This window comes from Lissotriton vulgaris, chromosome 5 (assembly GCF_964263255.1).
Source record: "Lissotriton vulgaris chromosome 5, aLisVul1.2, whole genome shotgun sequence".
NCBI classification, from domain to species: Eukaryota; Metazoa; Chordata; class Amphibia; order Caudata; family Salamandridae; genus Lissotriton; species Lissotriton vulgaris.
The window spans coordinates 896280543-896308180 of NC_141693.1; the positions used below are offsets into that span (position 1 = coordinate 896280543).

Sequence of the window (27638 nt, forward strand, 5' to 3'; positions counted from 1 at the left end):
TACTCATAGGCTATTTGTCACTTTAAGTTAGTGGGGCTCACGCTACCCAGTGGAACAACCATTCCGTGTGTGGCATGACTTATGACAGTCACATAGACTAATAATAGGCCTTCAAGAACACATTTCTTGGAGGATCCACTGGCCAACTGAAAATCGTGCCAGGAAGACTAGAGAGGAGGCCAGTGGATCAGAATCAGATTCAGAACTGTTAATCATCAGTAAGCGAAGCAAATGTCAAGGGGTCTTGGGTGTTTATTATGCAAAAGCTTGTGCTTTATATATATTTTTAAATAAATTAAACGTAATACTGTAGAATAGTAAAATATAGTCTTTTAAAATACGAGAGGATGTCAATAGCTGTTGGTACAAAAGGCTTCTGCTCTCTAGAAGGTTATAACTTAGAAATCCAGTCCTACATAATACCTTGATGCCAGGGTACCTTCCTCAAAAGTTTGGAAACCTGCCTAATGCAGAACTTACTCAGCACTTTGCTCTGGATAATATCCAAGCTCAAGCAACCCTCTGCTACCAAAAATATCAAAATGCTTCCCGAGCTCTGCTTCTGACAATGACTGCGGTCAGTCTGAGCTCTCTTGCTGATAACATGCATATTCAATAAAAGCTCTGCCTTTGAGGATCCATAGACACCTCAATGTTCTGGTCCCAATAACCTACAGCTTCTAGTACATTCCAGATCATAGCACAGCTCAATTAGGACAATGCTGTACCAATATACCACGGATAACATAAAAGGGTCCCATGAAAATGAGGTGTGTGACCTCTGAAATGTTAGCAAAACGGTCAGCACCGAGCACGATGCCAAGCAGGCCCTAAGATCAAGGGGAAACACACTGCCCGCCCATCATCCCTCATTACTCTGCTCCTGAAAAGCATTTGTCTTGACCTATTAGCACTAAAGAAAATCTTTGAGCTATTCGGTGAATTAGTGAGCTCTGCTCGTGTAATAACCATTTCGATTCAGAACTCTGTGACTTTGTACAACTCCGGACTTATTTACCAATCCCGATAAAACACAAGCAAACTTCAAACTGGTATTCCTATTAAACGAGCCACATTCAGAGTTCTAAAACAGTTTCACTCAATATTTTCATAATTACAAAAAAGAACACACTCCTGGCTTTTCTCCTGAAACTAAGAGTTTCACTAATAGCATTGTTTCTTACAACACGTGCTCCCTCTCATCTCTGCTTCTGGTTATAAAACGCGTGCTCTTCCCAGGGCCCAGCTGTCAGAAGGGGACCAGTAGAGGGCCAAGGAAGAGAGGTTGCTGGATAAGCAGCTCCCAGTGCCAGATCTCTACGGTCAGTTTATATTACTCTGAACTTGTCTGCGTGCATTCGAGTCACTCATGGACAGTGGTGACAGTGCTCGGGACATGCCATTGAAACCAGAATCATCTCAGCATCAAAAGCAAACCTTGATCAATGTGTGTTATCTTTTACCTCGCATGCAAAACTGAAAGCAAAACGAATCAGTCAAAATGATTTAAAACATAATTTGTATGGTATAATATGGTAGAGATGAAATGCTTTATTTAAGAGGCCTTATTTCCCAAACAATTTCTAGGATCCAAATACTTTAAATAAGGAAACACTCCTCCTTAATAAACATCTGAAAGAATCAGGAAACTATGTGACAGGAGTTAGTACAACCCCTGATCGAAGACAAAGAGTGATCTCTGCTGAATACAAATTAAACACAACATATATTTACAAATCGGAATTCTCCTTGCTTCGCAAAACACTATTGAGTGAGTTAAGTGTCGCAATCTTTTTATTCACAGGCTGAAGAAATAAAATAGTAAGTTAATTAATGCTGTAAAAGACAAAGAAAGTAACATAAATTCAAAAAATGTCGCTCAATTAAGCATTCAAACATTCTATGAGGCTAGGTGCCAATCATGTAGTGTCTATGCACAAACCAAAAATTGTTAGACATAACAGAACTTACCAAAATAAGTATTGAAAGTGAGAACTTAACTGTTAAACTGATATCAGAGTATAAATACCCCTAGGATATAGAACATTTGCAAAACTGGACTATCTGCTGGACAAGATGGATTTACATCTAAGCTTTACAAGACTTTGATGTTTTGGCTTTGCTACTATAAAGAATAGGAACTTTCCTTCACTAATTAAATATTTCCACACCATTCATTTATATAAACCAGGAAAAGCCACAAGCTGATATCATTATCAAACGTAGCTGCAAAATCTGTTCTGAAACGGAACCAGGAGATGTATGAACTACTACAATAAAGCCTGCATCTGCAAAATCTATGGAACATTATGGAGCATGGAGTAGTAGAAATGGGTATAGCAATCTACTGAACCAATTGAGCTGGAAGCCTTCAGTAGGGAGCGTTAAGAAAACACTATTTTAGTGGTGCACCATAGGCATTCTTAGCCTTGGTGAGAAAAAGAATGACATGATAATAAGCTATGATTTTAAAGATTAGTTGGGAGCCTAGTATATGAACCTATATGCCAGTTTCTTAGTCTTTATTCCCCTTATGTAGGCCGACTGACATAATGGAATGAGATGCGTATACTGTTTCCTAATGCAGAATATGGCAGTCCACAATTGTGTAATCTGTACATTCTAGAACCCACAGTCACTGGATGTGGTTTTCAGTGCCAGGGAGAAAGCCTTCAGCTCTGAGATTCAATTATAACCTTAATCTAAGTCTTAGGAGACGTGTTGTGAAATGTTTTTTACTCAGACTATTTGATTTGTGAGTTCACCAAAACAGAGACAATAGAAGACCTAGAAGAGACACCCTCTGTGAATGTGTGCTCATGCTAATCATAGCATAGTTTTGCCACACACCTTATTGTAAGCTACTGAGGCCTGGTTGGCCAGGACTCTGTCAGATGGAAAGGCATACCATGTGTAGTATCCAACCCTGTATCAAACAACTGTAGTCTTCGCACAGGAAATAGTACTGATTCAGCAGTTAGTTCATAGGTATAAATAGTGGCGGTGGTAGCTTCAGTTTGATAACAAGTTTTTGAAATATTTCCTGACTCTGAAGAGAGTAAGAGCGATTCTTATCTGAATTGGAAGTGCTTTCCAATATGTTGGTCCTTTTAGAACCTGCTATCGTCGGCACTGATTTGTTTACTTGTGCTCTACCAAAAGCCGTTGGTTAGTTAATCTGGTGGATTTGGAAGGTATATATTGGACACTCTACTCATAGTAGCTATAGAGGCTGTATTAGGAATACATTTACCACAAGATTTAGCCATTAGCAATCAGTGAAGAAGATTACGACCTGCTCTATTTCTAGCAGATCTTTTGAATTTTCAAGACCAAGGGCCTCATTAGGATCGCAGACGGACTTGCGTCCGTCCGCGACCCCAGAGCAGGAGGGAACCTCCGCATGGCATGCAGAGTTCCCTCCTGTGCAATTAGGATGTGACCGCCACCCTGGCGGTCATATCCTCTATTTTTAACATTGCAGCGGGTGCAGCTTCAAGCTGCACCTGCGGCAATGTTAAAAATGCACGCATTGCATTTGCATGCAGTAAGAGGCAGGCACCGCGCGGTGCCTGCCGCTTTCTGCATGCAAATGCAGGGGGGTACCATAGGTACCCCCCATGTGCACCTCCCACCCCCCCTTCACCTCGGGGGCCCGCAACGGGCCCCGCAGTGAAGTTCTGTATGCTTTTCCACGGCGGAAAACCCGCCGCGGAAAAGCATAATTTACAGGCCATCCTAATATGGTGGACGGTGTCTGGAAGACACCGTCACCATATTAGAGCTTTTCCGCCGCGGTTGTAAGCCGACCGCGGCGGAAAAGCTGCGGACGGAAACCAGGACCCACCAGCCATCCTAATGTGGCGGTGGGTCTTTGGTCAGTCCGCTGCGGTTTTTCCGCATCCTCTGGGCCGGTGGTGGCTTCCGCCGGCCCCGAGGATGCGGAAAAAACGCAATCATAATGACCCCCCAAGTGTGCGGTTGCACTTTGACCTCCTGTAAATGATTCCATTCGATGAAAAGAGAGACCTGCAGGTACTTTGTTTGCAGCATTTATAATTCATAACGATTCAATTATTTTAGGGTGGATTTCACCGATGTATGGGATGACTAGTTTACATTGTTTCAGGAAGTGAAAAACTGACCACACTGTTAAACAGGCGAGGTGAGAGTGGGGGGTCCCTGTGGAACCCCACACTAGAGCCCCCCTGATAAATGAAAATGATAATGCCTCAAAAACTTCAGTCTGTTAGATATGAAAGTCAAATTATTTATATCTGTCTCGGATACATTTGTATGACTATGTGATAACTCCTCCATTCACGGCCACTAGAAAATGATCTTGTAGAACCACAAGTAGTGTTTCTGTCACATGTAATGGTCAAAAGCCAACGTGATATCTGTTTATCGCTAGATGCACTTTTCGCTGGTCTTGCAGTGTGAGAAAACCAAATAGTTTTATTTTAGAAAATCAAGGAAAACATGATACAAGCATATTATTTAAATGTTAAAAATCATGTCAAGAATACTTTTCTATTTTCTTTAAAAAAAAGTGTTCTATTAGCTTGGTATTATATTCATATATATTAGCATTTGGATAGTGCATTCAATGGACAGTCGGCTGATGTTACATAATTAACGTAATCTTTACAACAATATTATGCACACAGTTTAGCTGTTTGCTTGTTTGAAACTTTCTCCGTTCCTTAGTCTTAATCAAGGGCAAACTAAACAAACCAAGGGGCGATCTAAATAACAGCTATACTGAACTTCCAATCCCCCTATGCCCCAACCCTAACAACCACTTATCTATATCCAACTTGCATAGTGTATGCTCTCAAAAGTCTTGCTATCCATCACTTGGGTGGTGCCACATTGACCTACGCCCCTCAAGACCACTCATGTATGTGACAACTGAACCATTTCTAAAAGTATGCAATAACAGCTTTACATAGAAATCGGAACAGGCATGAGAGAGCTGAAACATCTAGGAAGTCTATAGAGGGTGTTTATCATCTTTGGAATGTACCTTTAGAGTTTAAATTATTGCATCCCATCTGTGAGCAATAGAGATTTTCATAGTCCTGCTCACTCCTCATAAAGCAAGTGCCTGCTTTCTGCTACTGACCAATCTATGGATGCACTGAATCATCTTGCAAAAGAGGGGTGTTACACCAGACAGCCTTAGGGTGGTCTCCCCTCTCCTCCAACGTCTTGCCTTCCCCCTCTATTTTCTGATCTAATCTTTTGATATTAGGACACTGTGCACTTTACCACTACTAACCAGTGCTAAAGTGTTTGTGTGGCTCCCCTAACCATGGTAATACCGGCTTTATTCCCAACTGGCATATTTAGTTGACTTATAAGTCCCAAGTAAAGTGCCCCACATGTGCCGAGGGCCTATAAATTAAATGCTACTAGTGGACCTGCAAGGCTGCTTGTGCCACCCACTTAAGCAGCCCTCTAATCATGTCTCAGGCCTGCCACTGCAAAGCCTGTATGTGCAGTGTACACTGCCATTTCGATCTAGCAAAATAAACCTTTTGCCAGGTACAAACCGTCCCTTTTTATACATATTTCTCACCCCTCAGGTATGCCCTGGACAATCCAGAGGCCAGGGTACAATATATTCAAAAGGTAGGCTATGCACTCTTATATTCGTTTTTACACTACAGCAAGGCTTATATCTCTAATAGGATAACAATGGGAATACCTTAAAACATTTTATAAATGTAATTTCAAATGGGAAGATATAACTGATTCAAGCTTGGTGTCTCTGGAATTCTAGTTCAAAACGATAACATGATGGAGTCGGATTTTAAATTGCAATTCTGAAAATGCAACGTTTAGAAAGTTGGTATTTTCTTGCTTTAGCCCTTTGGTGCCAGTAACCTTTCTTTAATCACACGGCAGGGTGTAGTTGGGCATTGTATATTCCTCCTAGAGAGCTAAACATAATGGCAGCGTAGGTGTATCTCTAGCAGGTACACATAATGGTAGCTTAGGTGTATCTCTAGCAGGATGGATGGGAGGGAGGAGCTGGGCACAGCCTCACTTACACCTGAATAAGTTGTGTCCTGTCCACACACAAAGGGTTGCATACTACCCTGTAATTAGTCTGGAGCCAGAGCACAAAGGGAGGACCTATTTGTACTTTAAAGGCATGTCTCTGAAGTCTCTCCCACTTCAAAGGCCACCACTGGGTATAAGTACTGGACTTCAGACACCACCACTTAAGTGCACTTCTGGACCTGTGGATACTCTGCCAGGAAGACAGACTATTGTGCTGCTGAAGCACTGCCTCTCTGCTGGACTCCTCCTTCGCTGCGCTGCTCTGATGCCCTCTTGCCTGGGTAAGAAGGATGGACCTGCATCCATTGACCCTGGAACCCAGAGTGACTCCGAGGGCTAGTTGGCAGGCCTCTTAATCTGCAGCTTCAGAGAAATAACAGGCTTCCAACCCCTGCCCCTGGACACTGCCATGAGTGAATCTACGCTGCCAAGCGGTGCCACCCCAGTCCTGGACCCTTGGAAGTGGGCCTGAGGTGCTTGCCAGCGGAACTGAAGCATCTTTTCTGCTGAGCGGCGCATCTCCGAGCAGAACTGACGCATCGCTGCTGCTGCGTGGATTGGATCATTCGCAAAAGATTTGCATTGCCTCCACCTCCCAGATCTTGGGACTGACGCATCGCCTTCGGAACCACTGCTGCACAACACTTTTCTCGGTGCAAGCGCCTCGCATCCATCATTGATGGCAGCATCGAAACTCCACATTGCAGCCTCACAGCTCATCGGAATTGATGCATCGCCTCTGCTGCACCTTGCATCCTCAACACTGGGGTTCGCATCACAAGTCTTGTTGACAGGATACTCAACGTTGACTCATCAGGAGCTCACACAGCACCCTCGCTGCATCTTGAAACGGACACATCGCCACAGCTGTGTGACGCAGCTTTGTCGCGGATCCATGCAACGCTACATGACAAGGTTTCAATGTACCCAGTTCAGTGGGCCTAACTGGCTCCCTGTAGACAGCCTCCGCTACATCGCGGCCTGACTGAACTTTATCCCGATCCGGTATGACCAGATATCCCCAATAGAGCTTTGTGCTTCTTGGTGCTATTTTTCACTAAATACTGTAAAATTCAGTATCTCCGGTTCTACTAATTGGATTTTTGTTCTTTGAGACTTGTTTTATTTATAAAGTTAGATCTATTTTGGTGTAGGATATTTTTCACTGTTTTGCTGTTTGAAGTGTTCCACAAATAATTTACACACTACCTCCAAGTTAAGCCTGGCTGCTTTGTGAAAAGCTACTGAAGGGTGAGCACATTCTAATTTAGGGTCTTCCTGTCTCTTACCCTGACTAGGATTGTGGTAGCTGCTTGCCCAGGGCTCATACTTCAGTCAACCAGTAACCCGATTTCTAACAAGGGGGAACAGGTACTTTTTAAAATTATCGTACTATCACACTTGGCCAACAGCAAGGTAAGTTTAACAAACCTCCCGCAGTTTTACCTGCCTGGTCTCCCTCAGCGAATGACTGGCTAGTCATCTGGAGACCTACTGGGGTTGGGCAGCAAGATATTAATTTTTTAGATCTGGAAGTTCCAGCCTTCCTGCCTGTTAGACCTGGCACCATTGGCGTGGGTCTCCCTTCCATTTTTTGCTGTTGCCTCATGTGTTTTTGCTGTATTAGATGCTTTGGGCACTGTGTTACTGCTATCCAGTGCCACAGTGCAAGTGCTCCCTAATGTAAATTGATGTATGGATTAGTGATTCCATGTTTGGCTATTTTGGTTTACTTGTCAGACCCCAGTCTAGTGCACTGAGTGTGGCAGGGGGTGTAATCCAAATGCTGTTAGTGGGCCTGCAGCACTGGTTGTGCCACCCACTGAAGCAGCCTGTAAAATGTGTCTAAGGTCTGCAGTCTGGTACTGTCATGCTGACTGGGCAAGTGCACCCACTTCCCAGTCCCTAAACCTTCCTTTTTCTTCATATCAGTCACCCCTATGGTAGGCCCAAGGGCAGGGTGCATTGTAAGTATAAGGTAGGACAAGCCCTGATGTGTGTGGCATGTCCTAGTAGTGAATTACAGCCATTTTCGTTTTTCACTATTGCAAGGCTACCTGTTCTCCATAGGCCACAATGGGCTGTTAGAATTGCTACATTTTATAATCCTAACAGGCTCAGAGAACATGGTAGAAATTCGAGTTTAGTATGCCTGAACTCAGAATAATAAAATACATCTTTTAGTAAAGTTTATTTTAATATTCTGTGTTTGCAAATACCACTTTTAGAAAGTAGGTATTTGCTTGTCTAACCATTCAAACCTGCCTCTGCTAGCTTGTGTATTCCTATGTCTGGTTTCTGTGAGTGACAGGGCTGGGGAATTCCAGGAGACAGGCTGAGTCACCCAGTGGTAAATAGAGAGATCTGCATCTTGATGGGAGGGAGGAGTGCACCTGAGCTCTGAATAGGGCTGTGCCTGCCTTCCACAATGCTGGCTCCACCTCCCGAGGAGCGGCTGATGCCCTGCACACCGAAAGAAGAGAAGGAGTCCTGTCAACAGAGTGCTCCAGGACTGTACTTGCCTTCCACAATATAGGCTCCACCTCCTGTGGAGCGTCTGATGTGCATGCCCTGCACTGTGAAAGGAAAGGAGAAGTCTGGTAAACAGAGTGCTTCAGAACTGGTTTGGACTGGGCACAGGCCCCTCTCCCCTCAGAGAACAAAGGATTTATGGGAATAAATATTGGGACCCTGATCCCATGAAATTAGATCACTTTGGACTACAAGAAGAAACCTTTACTGAGGAGAGGAACCTGAAGAAACTGAGGAGAGACTATTCCCAAGCTGAAGTGCTTCTTGGGGGATTGGCCTGCAGTGGTTGCCTGGCTGCCAAAGGAAGGAGAAAGGAACTTTGTGTACTTTGCGTTCAACTTGTGAAGGATCTCCAAGGGCTTGGAAAAGAGCTTGCCTCCTGCTGAAGTCTCAGGGACAACAGACTTCACTCCCAGCTCCCCAGAGTTCTTTTGGAAGTGCCTGCTGCCGTTTTTGGCCTTCTGAGGAACTGCGTGTCGCAAGGAGCTTGAAGTGCGACTCAACGAGAAGAAGCGTGCCGCTGTCGCTGTGCCTGCCGTCGCAACTCCGGAGAAAGGAGGGTGTCGCCGCTGGAACTGTCGCACTGCACTGAATCGGAGAGAAGTGTGCCGCAACGAAGAGGAAGCATGTCGCCCTCGCTGCTGCTGCCGTCGCAACTCCGAAGAAGGAGGGTGTCGCCGCTGTGGTTGTCGCACTGTTCCGCATCAGGAGAAGAATCTCGCAACGAGGTTGGAGCGTGTCGCCGTCGCTGTGCCTGCTGTCGCAACTCCGGAGAAGGAGGGTGTCGCCGCTGGAACAGTCGCACTGCACCGCATCGACCAAGAGATCCTCGCATCCCCGAGAAGCGCGCCGCCGTCGGAGCTGCTGCCATTGCATCTTGGATGTCGCCGCTGGAGTTGTCGCATCGAGCGGAAGCTTCATGCATTGTGGAGAAGAGCGTCGCCGCTGGAGCTGTTGCCGTCGCATCGTAAGGGTGTCGCCGCTGCAGTCCACGCATCGAACCAAGAGTTTCTCGCATCTCCGAGAAGCGTGCCGCATCAGGAAGATCTTCACGTCTTTATTTCTTTGTATCTGAACTTTGCTGCATTTCCTATCGCTGCGACATTGCTTGTCGTGGAAGAGCAACGCAACTTAAGGTACATTGACGCAGAGTGTCACATCTAAGAACTGAACTGAACTAAGCTTAATCTACCATCTTAAAGTAATCACAATGTGTATTTTTGTTGTTTATGGTCTTGTGGTAACTCTATATAAAGTCTACTTATTTTTGATATAAAACCAGTGTGGTGTCCATTTGTAGTGTTGTCACTGGATTACTGTATGTGGTAACAACTGCTTAACTTACAACGCCTCTGAAATAAGCCTTGACTGCTCGCGCCACGCAACCTAGAGGGTAAGCAGGGGTTATTTAAGGTGTGTAATCCCCTTTCCCTGACTAGAGGAGAGGGTCCCTATTTGTCACAAGTACCTACCTGTGCCAACCAGAGACCCCCAAATTTAACACTGCCTCTGTAGGGAACCTCAGTGTCAAGAGAGCAACAAAACATCAACCTCCACCCCCTATCATCTCCGCCAGGATCCAATCTAGGTTGTTAAAGAAGTATGGGTGAGGGGTGAATTAACAACATGATATAGAAAGGGAGCAAGCACCACCATTATAATAACAGCAATGCTGCCAATGAACGACAAAGGCAATGAAGTTCAATTGTAACCTGTAACTTAAGAGTTTGTACAGCCGTGTCTAAATTACCACTGCAGAGGTCCTCCGTGGTATGGCAAATAATAATCCCAAGAAACATGAAAGTCTATGTCTCCCAGTATAGGCAATGCATGAACATATGGCCCAGTCATGTGGGATAAACCCTAGGTTTAAAGGATAGAAGTAGGGTTTTGTCCAATTGACAAGAAGGCCAGATATGGTTGCAAAAGCGCCAAGTGTCTCTGAAATGCTAGTGAGGTATGCTGTAGTGTCTTTGGAAAGGAAACCGCCTGCGTAATACCACACAGTTGTATGCGCCATTGGACACCAATCCGGCAAAGATGAGTAGCTAATGGATCTATGGGCAAGGCAAACAGTAGAGGAGAAAGAGAAAAAGAGCTGCTGTGTTCCCCTACCAATTGCACAAGACTCAGATACACTGTGACCAGTTTTAATTCTAGCAGTAGGACGATTAAACCGGACATGCACCCAACAGCACAAATACCTGCCCACATCAAACATACTGAGCACTCTGTGCATATTGGGACTAGAGGTGTCTGGAGTGCCTTGTCCACGGCTTACTTTGGTGTGACCTTTGGTGTTCCTGCCATGCTCCACCAGAGAGCAGGCTATAGCATTGGAACGGCTCCTGAGATATCGGCGGAGGAGTCAGGAGGCCATCCAACCGGGGTGACGCCGGGACCCGAGTGTGCCTGCCCCCAGCAAGATTCGCGTGTTTGGTGGCGCACAACGGACAGACGCGCTGCCAGCACTCGTGGCTGTGACAAGGGAGCTGCCAACTTCCTGGGGCCCGGAAGTGCACTGGACCCTCCACAGACAACGCTCCGGTGCATAAGTGAACCTTGCGTCGCCAGGGGGACTTCACCGGTCTCCTGATACCTGTTCAAAGCACGAGGAAGATCCTGAACGCGCTTCAGTGGCGGAGCGCTACAGGAGCCCTCGGGAGACTGTTCCAGCGGTGAGGAAGACTCAGGCGATGCTCCGGGCTCACTGCGTGTGATAAGAGGCGGTGAGTGAGGGGTGGGGAAGGCCTGGTGGAAACGGGGAAAAGGGCGAGATACCAGAAATGAACACACTGCAGTGCCTTAAAGTGGAAAAACGAGGCACACAATGCGGTCAACTTTTTAATGGTGCTGGCGCACTGACTGGAGAGCCTGTGTTGTCCCGTAGGGTGGGGAGCTGCCGTTCCGACAGGCTTGGAGGTGCGCGAAAATGCGACCGGAGGCCCGCACTGCCATACTGCGTGATCGCTCGTGAGGTACTGAATACGACCCGCTCTGACATATGCAGCGCCATTCCTGATTGCGGTGACCTTCCGCCTTCTCTCCTTGGACGGCTGCGCTGCGGGATCTTCATCGGTGTCAGCCTCGGACGATCTACAGGGGGCCGGAGATGTGAATTGTTGTGCTCTGGCTGTGGGAGTGGGACAGCTGTCTTCGCCTACTGGGCCTCCTTAACCGGGATAATGAGCAGAGCGAGACGGACCCCTTTAATCTGGGGGGGGGGGGGGGGGGGGGCACTTGGCTGTAGAATGGTCTCTAGCACCATTGCTCTTATGATCCGATTTGGCCTGAATTCTCGAGGGGGGGGGGGGGGTTGTCCTGGCGCATTAGGTGACCCTTAAGTTCAGTGGTTTACATAACGGGCACCCATTTTGTTAGCCTCTAATAGTCTTTTGGTGGAGGTTTGGCATCCATTTTGGCCACCTCCCATGGGAGCTGAGGAATGGCGCCCCCGCCATAAGCACTAGGTACTGCCAAACATGGAACAGAAATGGGCTTCCTGTGTACTGCTGAGCATGGAAAGAGAGCGTGGGAGTGTTCCTTCCCAACACTGACGGCCATCTTGGAGTGTGTTCTTCCAATATATCACACTCATGGCCGGCTTTGTTTACACCAATTCCGCATTGTTGATGGTGAATATCTCCTATATGGCCTTGTATGAAATGGCCTGCCTGAACTGACTACCCTCTGAGGTTTTTTGTATGAAACGGCCTGCCTGAACGGCTTTCCCTCTTAGGATTTATAGACACAGTTTGCCTCCTTGGAGTTTGTCTTTCCGCATTTATCCCACACATTTGACTGCATAGCTTGCCCTATCACCGCATAGTTGGAGTTGCCTCAGAGTGACAAGTGATGTGTCTGGGAACTGCTGGCGCAAAATGGCGAGTCGCGAACAGATCACCATTTTGTTGTTTCTTGTCCTCTCCCTCAGTCCGTTGGACTTCATCCTGTCGACCCAGAGACATTGCTCCTTTGCTGGAAGGAATTATCTCTTTCTCCCCCCCTAGGCCCCCGTCTCTCCTATCACCTATTTCATCTCATCTCCCTCTTCTCCCTCTCTCTACCCCCTTGGATATCTTATTTCTCTGTTCACTCTGTTGAAAAGTAATATACAATCATTTAGTCTCTCCCCTTGCCTGCTATGCCGTCTAGCCCCCTGTCCCTTGTGGCCTTTCACTAAACACTCCTTCTCCCCTTGTTGGGGAAAGATCCAATTACTTATACTCTGGAGTCTCAGTGATCCCTCTGGGAGAGTCCACAGCGCCAAAGGAGCCACTCACAGTTGAGGTATGGTGCCCCTTGCCAAAACACTCCCTCTCCCCTTTTTGGGGAAGGATCCTGTAGGTAGGCCTTGGAGTCTCAGAGACCCCTCTGAGAGAGTCAACTGCATAAAGGGAGCCTCACGCAGCAGAGATGTGGGAATGATACCACTTCCCCTGTAATCACAGCTTACCAGACCTTGGACGAGGTTTTTACCCTCTTACCGGTTTGTGCCCCCTTCACCCTCCCCCTCTTTCATGCTCTCTCGCACCTTTCCCTACCGCTTTCCCTCTTTCATTCTTTGTCTACTTCCTTTGCTCCTATCCCCTCTCCCCTTAATATCTTCCCTTGCCTGCTACACCTCCTAGCCCCTGTCCCTTGTGCCCTTTACCTAAGCACTCCTTCTCCCCTTGTTGGGGAAATATCCAATTACTTATACTCTGGAGTCTCAGTGATCTCTCTGAGAGAGTCCACAGTGCCAAGGGCGCTACTCACAGTTGAGGTATGGTATGGCGCCCCTTGCAAAAGCACTCCCTCTCCCCTTTTTGGGGAAGGATCCAGTAGATAGGCCTTGGAGTTTCAGAGAGCCCTCTGAGAGAGTCCACTGCGTAAAGGGAGCCTCTTGCAATGGAGTTGGGGGCATGATACCAACTTTCCCTGGGATCACAGCTTACTGGACTTTGGACGCAGCTATTACTCGTCTACAGGTTTGTACCCCTGTCACCCTCCCCCTCTTCGTTCATGCTGTGTCTCTCACCCTCCCCCTCCTCTTTCCCTCTGTAATTCACTGTATACTTACCCTGCTCCTTCCCCCTCTCCCCTGAATCTCTCCCTGTGCCTGCTTTTTCCCCATACACATTTATCCTTATTGTTTGATTCGACCTAACATGTAACTATATAGCTAAGCTCTAATAACTGTGTAGCCTTTGTAACGATGTAACCTGCAACTATGGTCTGATACTCAAGTAAAGCGTTCTGATACGTCCGGGTCTAGCCAGCGCTATATTAAACCTTTCAAATAAAAAATAAATAAATAAATAACCCACGTTCAGAGAATCGAAAGTCTTTTCCAAATCAAGAGACACACAGGCTGTGCTTGGCCAAGATACTGCAGAGGTACTCATTTTATTCCCTAACCTTCCGATATTAAGGTAGGGGTTGTGGCCTGGCACAAAACCATTCTGGTTCGGATGATCATTTCAGGTAAAAGCGGCCAGGCTAAAATATTAGCGAGTAGTTGATAGTCTGAATTTAAAATTGTGGTAAAAAAAGAGGGCATGTCTCAAGAGTCCCTCCATGGTTTAGAAATTGAAGCAGTTAACAATTTCCTAGTAAAAGAAGGCAATTTACCAGTCACAAATGCCTCACCATATCCTTGTGCAGTTTGTAGGCCAGTTGGACAGAAAATGTTGAGTAAAGCTTAGACGGCAATCCATCCAGTCCAGGAACCAGGTTCTTTCAGTGTCCCACGAGCCAGGTGTTTTTTAATTTTTTTTCACGTTACCCACCATTCACTCACTTAGAAAAAACATCACATGCACCATACATAGTCTATTAAAAGTGCTCCCGCGTAGTCGTAGGTCGCAGCACGCCGCATCCCGTAGAGGGGTGCGAAGACCCCTATGATGAAGCATGACACCAAGGGTCCTTTTGGTGTGTGAGGGGTATTTAAAAACACTAAGTGCTCTGATTGTCATGTCCATCACCTCCTTGGCCTCCACAGAGATTCTAGGCAGGGTAAGCTCATTTAGGAAGTCGCACATGCCATCAGGAGTGAATTTACAGTTTCCCTATACAAGCATGAATAGTAATGACAAAAGGCCTCGTTGATTTCGGCTTGTGTGAACAACTCACTACCAGTGGGTATAGTAATTAAGACAGTGGCCACATGTGAGGCCTTAGGTGTGAGAAGGTGGGCCAACAGTTGATTTGATTTGTCTCCTTCATGGAGTACTTTAGCTTGATGGCATAACTGTGGAAGTGTAATATTTCCAGTTTGTCATAATAGCTGGCATTCAACAGATAAAGTTATTCTAACCATTCTGATTGTATAGTAATTGTGTCTTTGAGGAACACAGGGATGTTTCCTTCTCTATAATCTCCCTAATAAGTGTATGTCTAGACTCGACTATCTGACTGCAAAGCCCCCTGACACTAACTTTAAAAGCTATCAAGAATATGTTTCTAACCCTGTAGAAAGTAGACAACTGACTCAGACTGAGGAGATCTAGCATGGCCTTTAGAATGGTCCTCGTCGTCATGATCAAACAAATTCAGTAGAAATCTTTCAACTCAAAGATTATTGGTCATATTATTGAAGTTTAAAAAGTCAATACATGTAGTAGCTGGTGAGATACAAGGCACCGATTAGAACAAATAGTAAAGCAAAACGGAGAAGTCACACATTTTGCTTTGTAAACAAGGCCTGATAACTAGAGGTCAGATGGACATCTTGGGAAAGTTTTTGTTCCATAAGACTGGAATTCAGAAACTTGTGAGATGTCTGACAACAAATTTTAAGATTCTCAACCTGTCCGTAGGTTGGGGGTTCCCAAAGCTGTTGAAGATTTTACGCTATGAGGATAAATTGTACACTGGTGCACGGCTCCTCTCACAAGTCAGAATTTAAGAACATCACCTGACAAATATTTAACATTTAAGTTCAGACAATACATACCTGATATGAAAATATTTCATAATGACCAATAAAGCAATGGACTACTTTGGTCCTCAAAGAAAAAATGCTACTCCTTTTTTGTTGGGAAAAAAATAACTTTACCTTCATAATAACTTGTCTTATCAAGAAAACATGCATTTTTTAAGTTTCATTAGTGAATTAAATGCAGCTATATCTTGCACTGTGTACATGTGAATTTTATGCAGCACAGTCATACTTACAGGCAAATGTGTGAAAACTTGGAATGTGCTTCTCAAGAAATTAATAAGGTCTAGCAAGTAGCCGCTGGCTCTGCCATCAGGTTCCGACATAGTCCAGTCATAATCAGCAAGCTGAATAAACTCATCAATTTTTTGGTTAAGCTTAGTGTAGATTTCCCCTTCTGCAGAATGTCTTGCATCCTAACAAATAAAAAGATTACCAGAGCCCACTGATCAGAATATTTTCAACACCGCAGTTTTAAAAATCAAAATACTGTAAAAATGTTATAAAACTAAATTACACAAATTGTCATAATCATTTGTTACATTTGTAAAACCATTTAAGTGAAGTGAATGAAACAGCTCATGGTTAAAGAGATATTATCTTGTCTCACCATAGGTAATTAAGTATTGACCGTTTTATGTTTTGTCATACCAGATTTCATACCTGTTGCAGAGTAGCAGGGTGTGAGACTTTTGATAAAATGTTTAATCAGCATGGGCTTACACTTCGTCATGAGATACAGAAGGTAGGAGCACTTAAATTATGGAGCAAGTGTATGAAATGTTGCAATGAACACAGATAATCTGCTACTCTGAAATCAATGTGAATAAGAATTTACAGTAAATTATCAGCCTTTTATACAGCGGTTGCCACATCCAGACTATTCAGGGTCTTCTCAGCAGGGCAACTGAGTTCCCATTTGAAGTAGTGGAAGAAAACTCTTGCTCAAATATAAATATAACATGTTTGGAATAGCAAAAGATATGGTTGTAAGAAAGACCATGTCAGAGGCAGCATTCAATAGTGCTAGTTTCTCTTCCTGAATGTTTATGTTTTTTAAAACTCTGGTGCAATCTAGTGGTGTTAATGATCCATACAGTGAGAAGGGTACAACTACAAGACGCTAGTGAGTAGGGTTTACAAGCACACACTATTCTGCGATGCAGACAACTGTCCATTAGCACATGTAAAAATGGTTGCTGCACATTACTAAAAGCTAATGGCATTAACGGCAGCTTGAAATTCCTCGCCACATCTTCCGTTCAATCTCGCACCTGCTTTATTTTTTTTTAATTTCTTTATTTTTTTGTTTCTTGAAGATCTTTTAATTTCAAAATAAATGTGCACTTTCACCAAACACCTCACAGGCAGGTATTCAGAAATCTTAACTTTTCCTTTAGCAGTACTGACTGGCAGACCAGAACAAGTGGTTTAGTTTCATGACTTTCCCTGTGGCACAAACTGGGCCATCCCATGCTCTGTCTTGCAGACAGACTCTTGCCCATGGTGGATTGTCCTCCCAAACCTGGGCTCAGCCAGCAGAGCTCTTCCTCTGGGCGGCTTTGTACTTCCCAGTCATCTCCTTCGGTAGAGGCACAATACTGGGGCAGGGCACCTGCCCCTCCACTTCACACTTACACTTTCGTAGGCAGTATTTACGGGGGGGGGCAAAGTTTGCTGGGTGGTTTGCTTTCACCATTTTTGCTTCTTCACTTTTCAGCGTTTCCTCGCTTTTCCCCAGAATCTTCTTCACATGTTCAACAATCACTTTGTTGTTTTTCTCATCCACATCAACTAATACTTGCTCTCCTGTATCTAAATAAAACCTTAGATAAGATGAAGGGGTCATATTCTTAAACATCATAATCTGGAGCCAGGGGATCTTGTACTGTATCTGAGGGATGTTGAAAAATACAAACTTTCTGGCGCCCTCTGGGCGCTCCCCGTGCGTGTTGTAATTGACGGTCATGACCTTCACCGAGCTTTTGAAGACTATCTTGCACTCCTGCAGGTAGGCTAGGGTGCGGCGGATCGGGAAGCGCCCCTTCATCTGCATCTTAGAGGGTAGCAGGCGGCAGAACCGGAGGAATGAAAACAACCCGGTACTCACGTCTGCTGGAGGTACAAGCAGCAAGCAGCCGCGGAGAGCCCTGGGAAGTGTAGTTCGAACGCAGCAGCCGGTGACCCGGACACCCCTGCTTTAACAGATAGAATGAAGCTACACTGGGGTTCTGGCAATGCCCAGACTTAAGAAGTGGTCGCTCCCTGTCTCTTTTCCTGGTGTCTAGATGTCCATGAATGCAAAGATTCTCTGGAGAGGTTACCTGGATGGGATAAAGTGTACACTCACATCTACATACATCCGTGGTCTATGGATTTTCTAATCACAATTACCCATTTCTGGCCACCGTGCATCTCTGTGATCCTGCAGGAAGCATTTTCAAGATGGCTGCATCACTGGGTAAAGGATGTCCAATGTAAGCCTATTCTGCTCCTCTAGGAATCAATTTTCATAAACCAGTACCACATCTCATCCTTCAAATGGCAATGAAGGGAACCTAGAGCATATACAGCCTTTACATTGACTTACCAAGACCACCTCTTCACAGAGATTGCTACTCAGTTGTAAGGATCTAGAACTGTTATAAAGGAGGAGGGGGAGGAGTATGATTTAGGGAAGCTCTCACCCCATAAGCTAAACAAGAACTGGCAATACGTTTGAGGAGTGGAATCTGAGGGGAAAAGTCAGTGGAGGTAAGGGCCAACACAATTAAAAAAAAAATCATTTATAGCTGAGGGCACACACCACATTTTCAGACATTTAACTGCCATGAAGTTGTAAAATCATGCAATAAGATACGTGCTTGTCATTTGATAGGACAATCACAATAGAGGTGTGGATGAGGAGTACAACAGAAATAAAGACTTTACCCAATCCCTCCCAAATGTTCTCCATACCTCAAACTCAGCCATTCTAATTTGTTGGCTTCTTAATGGGCTCAGTAGAAAGTTCAGAGGAGGGCACAGGCACAGATGGATAGATCGCCCCCCTCATCCCCGAACAAAGGCAGCTCTCCATTTAGTCCTTACATATAAACAGGGATTGGCGCTGAATGTGTGGACTGTATATTTGCGACCATAGTAACCCACTGTACATGTTTTTCATCCTTGTGATTATTGCTACAGTCTACCTTCTTTAATCTATCTTATTGCTGGGATTCAGAATTGTACTCACAACTGGAGCTGGGTGTTGGGGCACAATACAACAAAAACAGAATATATTTTAATAGGGAGGAGATGCATAACCGGTGTTGCATGAAATAAATACAGAACATTAGCTGTTTGTGTAGTACTCAGAGAAACACTATCTTGGGGGGTTGAGACAAGAGTGTATGAAGCAGAATTTGGGCTAAGATTTGTCCATATACATAATCTAGAAGTGCAAGGTGGCCATTTCAATGGTATTACACTTGTTCTGGGTTTGATTCAAAGCTCTAATGATATCAAATAGGAAAAATAGATCTTAAACAATAGGGGCAACACATCTCAAACAATGTGGACATTTTAACATCACTAAAATGCAGAAGACTTAAAACAAGGTTTTTAGCTTTTGCCACTCTGCCACGCAATCTCACAAAAAAGGGGCAATTGGAAAGGAGCTAAGACATATTTGGGGAAAAGAAAAAAAGCAAGAAAAAGATTTAAGAAGAATGAGTTACAATGTATGGCAACTTATAAGGCAATGTGTACAAAAAAAACACAGAGTAAATAAAAGGAATTCAATAATGTCAGTGTTGCATCTAGGTACCCTATCACTGGAGCTGTCAGAAGAGAAATACCAAGGAGAGGTATTGCACTACTGATTCAGCAGCTGTAGACCTATATCCTGGGAGGTTCCAACAATTACATCTGTTGGAGAAAAAGATTTGCTACTTAAGCTGGTAGTTTCCACATTACAAGTCTAAATGGCAACAATTCCTGGTATTTGCAGTCTTTTATTTGCCCCAGTTTGAAACACTGATACAACTTTACCTTTTCAGATTGGGGGGAAAACATGGCGCCCGTGTGAGGAGCAGTAGCGCGCGTCCTCGGTGAAACTCTCCGCTCCCTTTCCTCTCCCTCTCTCATGATGCACGGAAGGTCGCGGTGCCGCTAAACGGAAAGGCGCTGCCTTTCTGAGCCGTCCAGCGGATGTGTTTTGGGGCTTCGGACTGGGCCCCCGCCCCCACCCTCATTTCTGCTCGCGGGCTTTCTCTACCACAACGCTGGAAGGCTGCAGCCGTGGAGCTAAGGCGTGGCCGCAGCGCAGCGGCTCGAGGACTCCTTCGGGGAAAAGCAGCGCAGGCAGGCAACTGCAGAGATCGCGGTAAGGTGACGGGGGGGAAAAAGGAATTGGCGTTTTTTTCCCCTGGCGACCTCTGTATCAGAACCTTCTGTCCCGTTTTTGGAGCCCCCAGAGGTGTTTTGCGATGGTGAGCTGGATGCTGCCTGTGTGGGTAACGGTCAGAGTGTGTACAGGGGGGGCACAAGCGAGGCTGTTTTTGTGAGCTCTAAGAGCTCTAGCTTTGGAAAAAGTAAGAAAAAAGCCAAGAGTAAATCACGAAAAGGAAGGGGGAGAGACAGGGGGTTAAAGGACAGTCAGGCATTATCATCGGATTGTGGCAGTGAAAGTGATTTGCAGGAGGGGTACGTTTTTGAACCAAAGGGGCGCCAAAGGGGCCTCCAGAGAGCTGCAATCAAAGAGAGACCGTGTGAGCTAAAACCTGCTCGTATAACCCCCTCCTTGTGCTCATTTTTTAAAGTTTTGCCCCAAGTATTGACTATTCAGAAGCCCCATATACCTGAACAGGACTGCCACTCTGACCGCTTAGATTTTCAAGGGAAAATGACCTCCCATATGGCAGATCTTGCTCTAGAAGATACAATCATGCCAGTAGATGGGTCAGGCAGTAATGACCAGACGGCAGAAGAAGTCAGGGGCTTGACAATATTGAAATCTAACGGGCCAGTCAGCTCACAACTTCTTCAAGACATCCAAGATAGTCCACCGTCAAATGATCCAGGAACCTGTGAGGTAGTCTCGAAACAGACACAGAGAATTAATCAGCACCCGCTGCAAGAAGAAAGGGGAGAGTCTGGTGGAGGTGTGGATTCAGCCGGTTCCTCAATTGAGTCTTTGTTAAACTCTCTAAAAGCAGACATAAAGCAGGGTTTTGCAACATCTGCTGAAAATCAATCAGAGATTAGGGCTGCCTGCGATATCTTGGAGCGAAAAGTAGATCGTTTGAATGAGAGGACAGAAACCCTTGAAGGCTCTGTAGAAGAACTTAAAGCCAATTTAGGCTCTGCCCAAGCAAAAATTCTTAACTTGCAAAGAGAGGGAGATGCGATTCGCGAGAGGGTTGAGTCTTTGGAGAACTTTTCAAGAAGAAATAACCTCCGGCTTCTGAAGATTCCCGAGGGGAGAGAGGGAAGCGACATTAAAACCTTTGTCGTAGAACTGCTAAAAGTCTCACTCAGCTTAGAAGAATCATCAGATATCTTGGGGAGAGATATCCAAAGGATTCATAGGGACCCTTTTCGTCTAAAACCTGGCAGAGAGAAGCCTAGAAAAATTCTGGTCAACTTTCTTACCTATTCAATCAAAGAAAAAATCTTAAATTTGGCCCTAAAAAATAAGACTTTAAATGGTCTTGATTTTCCTTTTGAGATTCGTTCTGACCTGTCCAAAACCACCCTGGATCGGCAGTGGGAGCTAGGCCAGAGGATGGAGAAATTCCGTGCTCTGGGTGCAACAGTGCAAATGAGATTTCCTGCTTTTCTGCGCATTATGTATAAGAACAAAATTCATAATATTAGATCTCCTTTTTGAGGCATATGAAATGTTGGAATTACTAAAGGATCATTCCCGGGGAGGAGCAGGAGTCTCCTAAAAGACAAAAAAAAAGAAAAATGTTTGGCTTGATCTTTCCATGTCATACTTGGGTTGTACGGTGGAAAAGACAGGGATCTTCCAGCCAGTCAAGAAATGTAACAGAAGTTAATTAGCAAACATATAAGAGGGCGAAGGAACCTAATTGTCAGAGACATAAGAAAGGAAGGGAAAAAAGAAAAGAAAAAAAATGTGTATGTGTATATGTATATATGTATATATATGTGTGTATGTATGGATATATGTATATATATATATATGTATATGAAAAAGAAAAGGAAAAAAGAGGCTGGAAGTCTCTTAAAATGGGGTTGTTTGGTGTCACTGGGAGGCTCTTTTTTTTCTTTTTTTTTTTTAGTTATTTGTTTATTGTACTTTTATATTCTTTAGGAGTGAGTACCTTTTGCACTGCCCTTGCACTACCTATTACGCAGCTTGTGAGTGGAGGGAGGGGAGAGGAGGTAGAGGGCGCAAACTGGCAATACATCTGTCCAGTTTAGGTGGGGTAGGGTTTTCCAGGGGGGAGGGTGTTGCACAGGGTGGCAGGGGTAAAAATAAAAAAATACATCTTCAAATGTCTGAGCCCGAAGGGTACTTGTATGCAAATAGCCTAACCTATCAACGAATATTTTTTGTCTTATGCCCCATAAAAATCAGAGTAAGACATGACAACAAGGTGGCAGGGAATTTAGAGGAGGCAGGGGGGAGTGGTGACTGTTTGAGGAGATGATTCAGGTAAATTTTTTATCCTGGAATGTCAATGGCCTGCGCACTAGGGGGAGGAGAGCAAACATTTATCAATATTTGAAAGATTCCCCGGCACAGGTCATAGCCATTCAGGAGTCACACCTCCTCAAGGTGGAAACAACAGAGCTTCTAAAAAAGGAAAAATGGGTTGACAATTTTATTTGCACAGACCAATCAGCAAACATTAGGGGGGTGCTCTTTATTTTCAAAAAACAAGCAAAAGCACAAATCATGGAATATAGGGAGGATAGAGGTGGTAGGTGGCTTAGTGTAAGGGTTATGTTAGATGGCCTTCCTTTTACCCTGATCGGGTACTACGGCCCTAACCAGGACGACCCCACCTATTTAAATATCATACGAGACAACCTACTGGCTCTTCATGACCCAGTTATTTGGATGGGTGACTTTAACATCGTCCTAGACCCAAAATTAGATAAGTCTGCTAAATCTAGAGCCTGCGCCCTCTCGAAATCTAGACAAGACCTCTTAATAGCAATGTCACAACTGGGTCTTGCAGATGTTTGCAGGGAAAGGGCAGGGGATACGTTGGGGGTTTCTTTCCGAAACTTTAAATATAAACATGTGTCTAGGATAGACTATGCTTTGTTTAGCTATTGTCTGAAAGACCTATTGATAGATATTTCCTACCTTCCCTCACATCTCTCTGATCATTCGGCCATCTCATTTATATTGAAACCTGGACATAAACATAGTCATACTTCTTGGTCATTCGACCACACCATTCTTTTAGAAAATGAAGAGGTCCATTTTTTTCGATCAGAGACCCGGAATTTCTTGGAGGTAAATATAGATTCTCCGGAAATCCACGTTATGTGGGATGCATTAAAAGCCTTCTGGAGGGGGTGTATTACGAGCAGAGCTTCCTACAGAAGGAAGAAATTCAGGGAAAATATTGAAAATTTGGAGGGGGAAATGAAATCTATTGAAAGCACCTTGGGTGCCCAAACTAGATCAGGTGCAGACTTTGAAAGACATGGAGAGTTAAAGTCACAAATAGAAAATATATTACAAGCTAGGGTCTCTAGAAGGTGGGAGGCGAGTAAAATCTCTCATTTTGAGTTTGGCGAGGCGGCGGGGAAAATTCTCGCTTGGAAAACTAAAACCGACCAAGCCTGAAATTACATCAGGGAGATTAGGGTGGAGGGAGATGCTGCCCCCCGGATCACTAAGGAAGAAATAGGAGGTGCTTTCCGGGACTTTTTCCAAAATATCTATAAGGAAGACACTCTGGAGGATAAGGCAGGGAGGGAGGCCTGGCTAGACCAACTTTCTATTCCAAAGCTATCACCAGAGCAGAGTAGGTTGTTGGAAGAAGAGATTTCTGTTGAAGAAATTAAGAAAGTTTTGGGGCAAGGAAAGCGGGGGAAGGCAGCAGGCCCCGACGGGTTGCCAGGGGAATTTTATAGGGCACTTAAGGAGGAGATTGCCCCAATAATGGTTTCTGTTTTCAATAACATCCTTTTGGAGGGGAGGGACCCTCCAAAGTCTTGGAGCGATGCCACGGTTGTCGTAATACCTAAACCAGGGAAAGATCTGAAAGAATGTGGGTCATATCGCCCGATCTCGCTCCTCAACAGCGATTATAAGATCTTTGCAGCCATTATGGCAAGCAGGCTGGGGAGGGTGGCGAGCTCTTTAATTCATGAAGACCAAAAGGGCTTTATTAAGGGCAGATACTTAGCTGACCTCACGCAAGATCTGGTTGGGGCGATTGACATCGCTACCACTTTTTCTCTGCCTTTGGCTGTCTTTACGCTGGACGCGACTAAGGCCTTTGATAGGGTCAACTGGTCCTATTTGGCTGCAGTCATGGAGAAATTCAATCTGCCCGAAAATTTCTGCCGTATGATTTCACTCATATATAAGACCCCGACGGCAAAGCTTTATGTAAATAACTCCCTTACAGAGCCTTTTGAAATTTCAAGAGGCACAAGGCAAGGTTGCCCGCTTTCTCCCCTTCTATTTAACCTTTATATTGAACCTTTCGCACAATTTCTTAGAGAGGAGGCTAATATATCACCATTTAGCTTCGGAGGGTGGGAAAAGCGGGTAGCTCTATATGCCGATGACATCCTCATAATGACATCAAACTTAGATCTGGCCCTTCCTTCCGTGATCAGGAGGGCTGAGGAGTTCGGTAAAATCTCCGAATACAACATAAATTCCGAAAAAAATGAAATTATGGTTTGGAATATCCCAAATACTCAGGTGGATGTAGTGTCCACTATGCGTTATCTTGGCATCAGAATAACCCAAGATATAAGTAAAATCGCCACTTACAATCTTGAGCGAATACATAAGGAATGTCAAAAACAACTAAAGACATGGAACCATCTCCCGTTATCTATCTATGGGAGGACAAATCTTTTAAAAATGTCCATCCTGCCTAAATATACCTTCTTGTTTAACTCTATCCCTATGGCTTTTGATGTCAAACAAATATCTAAATGTCAACAAGAAATACATTCTTTCATTTAGAGGAATAGAGCCACAAGATTGGCTTGGAAAAAACTGAGGAGAAGGAGAGAAAAAGGAGGGTTAACGTCTCCAGATATCCAATATTATGCTTGGGCTTTCCAATTATCTTTTTCAAGAATGCTTCTAAAAACACCAGTGGATAACCCTAGGGGGAGGATGTTTCGAGCTATGTTGGAGGGGTCAGAACCTTCATCTGACGGTTTTCTTTTTAAGTTTGGGGACCAGAAATTCTTTAAAAAGATAAAATTAAAAACTCTTCATTCATTGGCCAGTAGTTGGTCCATAATTAGGAGACGAACAGGGATGAGCTACTTTTCCAACTTAGCCCCCATCTGGGATTCGCCAGGCACTCCTTTGTGTCTTAAAGAAAGGCTGGCATGCTCAATAAAGGAAGCCGGAATTCTTAACTGGGGAGAACTGATAGCAGGAGGTTCATTGTTACCTTGGGAGGCTTTGCGGGAGAGAGTCGGGCCAAGGTTAACCAACTTTAAATACATACAATTGACCAGTTGGGCTCAGGCATTGATAAGGAAGGGAGCCCCCCTGGGAAATTACAGCAACTTAGAAAATCTATTGATGACAAGACCAGGGGGGGGAAAGGAGGTTGCATGTTGGTACTGGGCGATCCTGGAGGAGATAGATGATGACATCAACCTCCCGGGGGTGCTATGGGGTAGCAATGTGGGGGAACAGTGCCAGCATTTGTGGCGGAACTCTTTTAGTTTACTGTATAAAATTAACAAGAATGGAATAGGGCTAACTCCAACACCCCCCAATTTAGCGGTTTCATATGCTTTTCCCTTTAGATGGAAGCCGCTTAATATGAACAACTCCATTCATCCTGAAAGTAATTCATTACTTCCAAATAACTAGGAATCCCACCTGAGGATACAGGTAATAGCATAACTCTACCCACGCAGTCCAATTTTTTAATTCTAGCCCAGCACTTATAAAATAGTTTCTAAACCTCAATGGCAGATAGGCTGTCGTTAGATGTATACATAGAATGGAATCCAATGTCTTTTACTACATTGTATCAATCATATACTATTAATAGTAATAGTTTAGAGTGACATATACCCAGCATCCCAAAAAAGCTCACCATTTCTTTTTAAAGTGGGAAGATGCCATGTAGGTAACTGGCCCCTCCTTGCTAGTGCCTATTAGGCTACCAGTTTGCAATACCATAAATTTGTGTTGAAATCTACGTTTCTAGTAGGGATTTCCAAGATCACAACTCGATTAACCCCCCATAGCTGTGTTCCTCTGAGTGTGCACGTAGAGACAAGTGTGAAGTTACAGAATATATAACTCATGTATATACTAAATTACAAAACAATAATGTTTTTACCATGATAATGATGAGTTAGCTTAGGAATACAACATTGATAATGTACCTTTGAATTACTGTTATATAGAGTGTTCTTTTAATTTAGATAATTAATTGTATGTACATCTATTGTAGGACACCTATAAGGATCCAGATACACGACAGACAACGAAACAATAGTCTTGATAAAGGTGGCACACAAAATACGCTAAACCACCGAAACGCGTTGACGCAAGTCTTTGTACAATTCATGTCTTTTCCTCCTCGGTTTATATACGATTGTGAGGTTATAAAACCAGGGAGTGAAGAAATATCAACTTTGAATGTACACTTTGTAATCTTCAATTTGTATGTTTTACAATTAAGTTTTGTCTGTCCCCTATTTTGTGCTGGTCACAAAATTTCACAGTATTAGTTAAATTTTAACTGTTTTTTAGCATTCCCCCCATGTGATATTGTAAATTGTTTTTATTGTTTCAATAAACTGTTATGTAATTCATACTTTGATTATTTTTTAGCTTGTGAGTTTATATTTAATTGTGTTATAGCTAAATCTTAGCTTCTCCTGTACACGTCTCAAGGGAATCATTTTGTTTGATCTAGGCCTAATACCCCAATTCCCTTGTTTACTTCAAGGGGTTCCTCTCTCTACTTATAATACAAATGCTCTTTCTTCTATTCTAAATATCACTTTGAGTAGCACTCTCCCTCTGATTATCTTCGGGATTGATGAAAACATCTTAGGGCATGCCAGATCCTTCCTGTTTTTTGCAATTTTAATGGCAAGGAGACAGATCTGTAGGTTTTGGGTGGATACAGCCTCTCCTACATATGCAGGATGGTTATCGTCCCTATATGAAGTTTCTAAAGTAGACCTGGCCAGACCCTGCAGTAGGAAAAGAGTTGCTTTTTGGGAATACCTGATACAGTGGAAGTAGGTTTCCGGGTTTTTTTTTTTTTCCCCCGGGTCCTATGATTATGCCGGTTTCCCTGCTCCATGGACCTACAACAAGGGTCTTTCTCCGAATCTCTAGGCCAACAGGCCGAAATATGCCTAGAGGGAGTTTTCTAAAGGTCCCCCTCTTTGTGTGTGGTTTTCTCCTTCTTCCGCCAATCTAGAATCTGTTCTCTTTGTGCAACTGTCTGACGCACACTATAGTTTCCTGGTGGGCAGGACAAGTTAGCACAATATGGTGGTCGGTGGTTTCTTCAAACACACATAAGGGTTCGGCAAATGAGGACAAAAAAAAAAAAACTTTACCTTTTAAGATTTAGCTTATATGGGACTGAGTAACAAGATTGGTTATAAACTGTTTATTGAAGCATAATATTATCTCGGTGTTTGGTTTCACCTTCCTGCTCTATCTAGCCAAACATAAAACTTTATCTACATCCAAGTGGAAAAGAGGAACTAAACTACAGTAAAGTTTAAAAAGAGAAATGTAGTGCCACCTGCCTCCAAGACATTGACTTTAAAGGTGATAATGATAAATAACTCAATTTGAGTAATTTAGTTTAATGGCAAGCACCCATATGTATCCCGGCCCCCTGATATTCCTCTGTGAAAAAAAAAATTGTCAAGAGATTTTCATTTTTGGAAC

General features: G+C 44.1%; 1 protein-coding gene and 1 pseudogene across 3 annotated transcripts in view; both read right to left on the bottom strand.

The window, feature by feature from the left end:
• EXOC6 (exocyst complex component 6) overlaps positions 1–27638 on the bottom strand; it is a 1184343-nt gene that overhangs the window by 399331 nt on the left and 757374 nt on the right. For all 3 annotated transcript variants that reach the window (XM_086922491.1, XM_086922490.1, XM_086922489.1), the window contains exon 18: positions 15766–15945. In XM_086922491.1, the coding sequence (XP_086778617.1) occupies positions 15766–15945 (180 nt within the window). The remainder of the gene's footprint in view (positions 1–15765; positions 15946–27638) is intronic.
• LOC147711768 (small ribosomal subunit protein mS25 pseudogene) lies at positions 17061–17585 on the bottom strand (annotated as a pseudogene).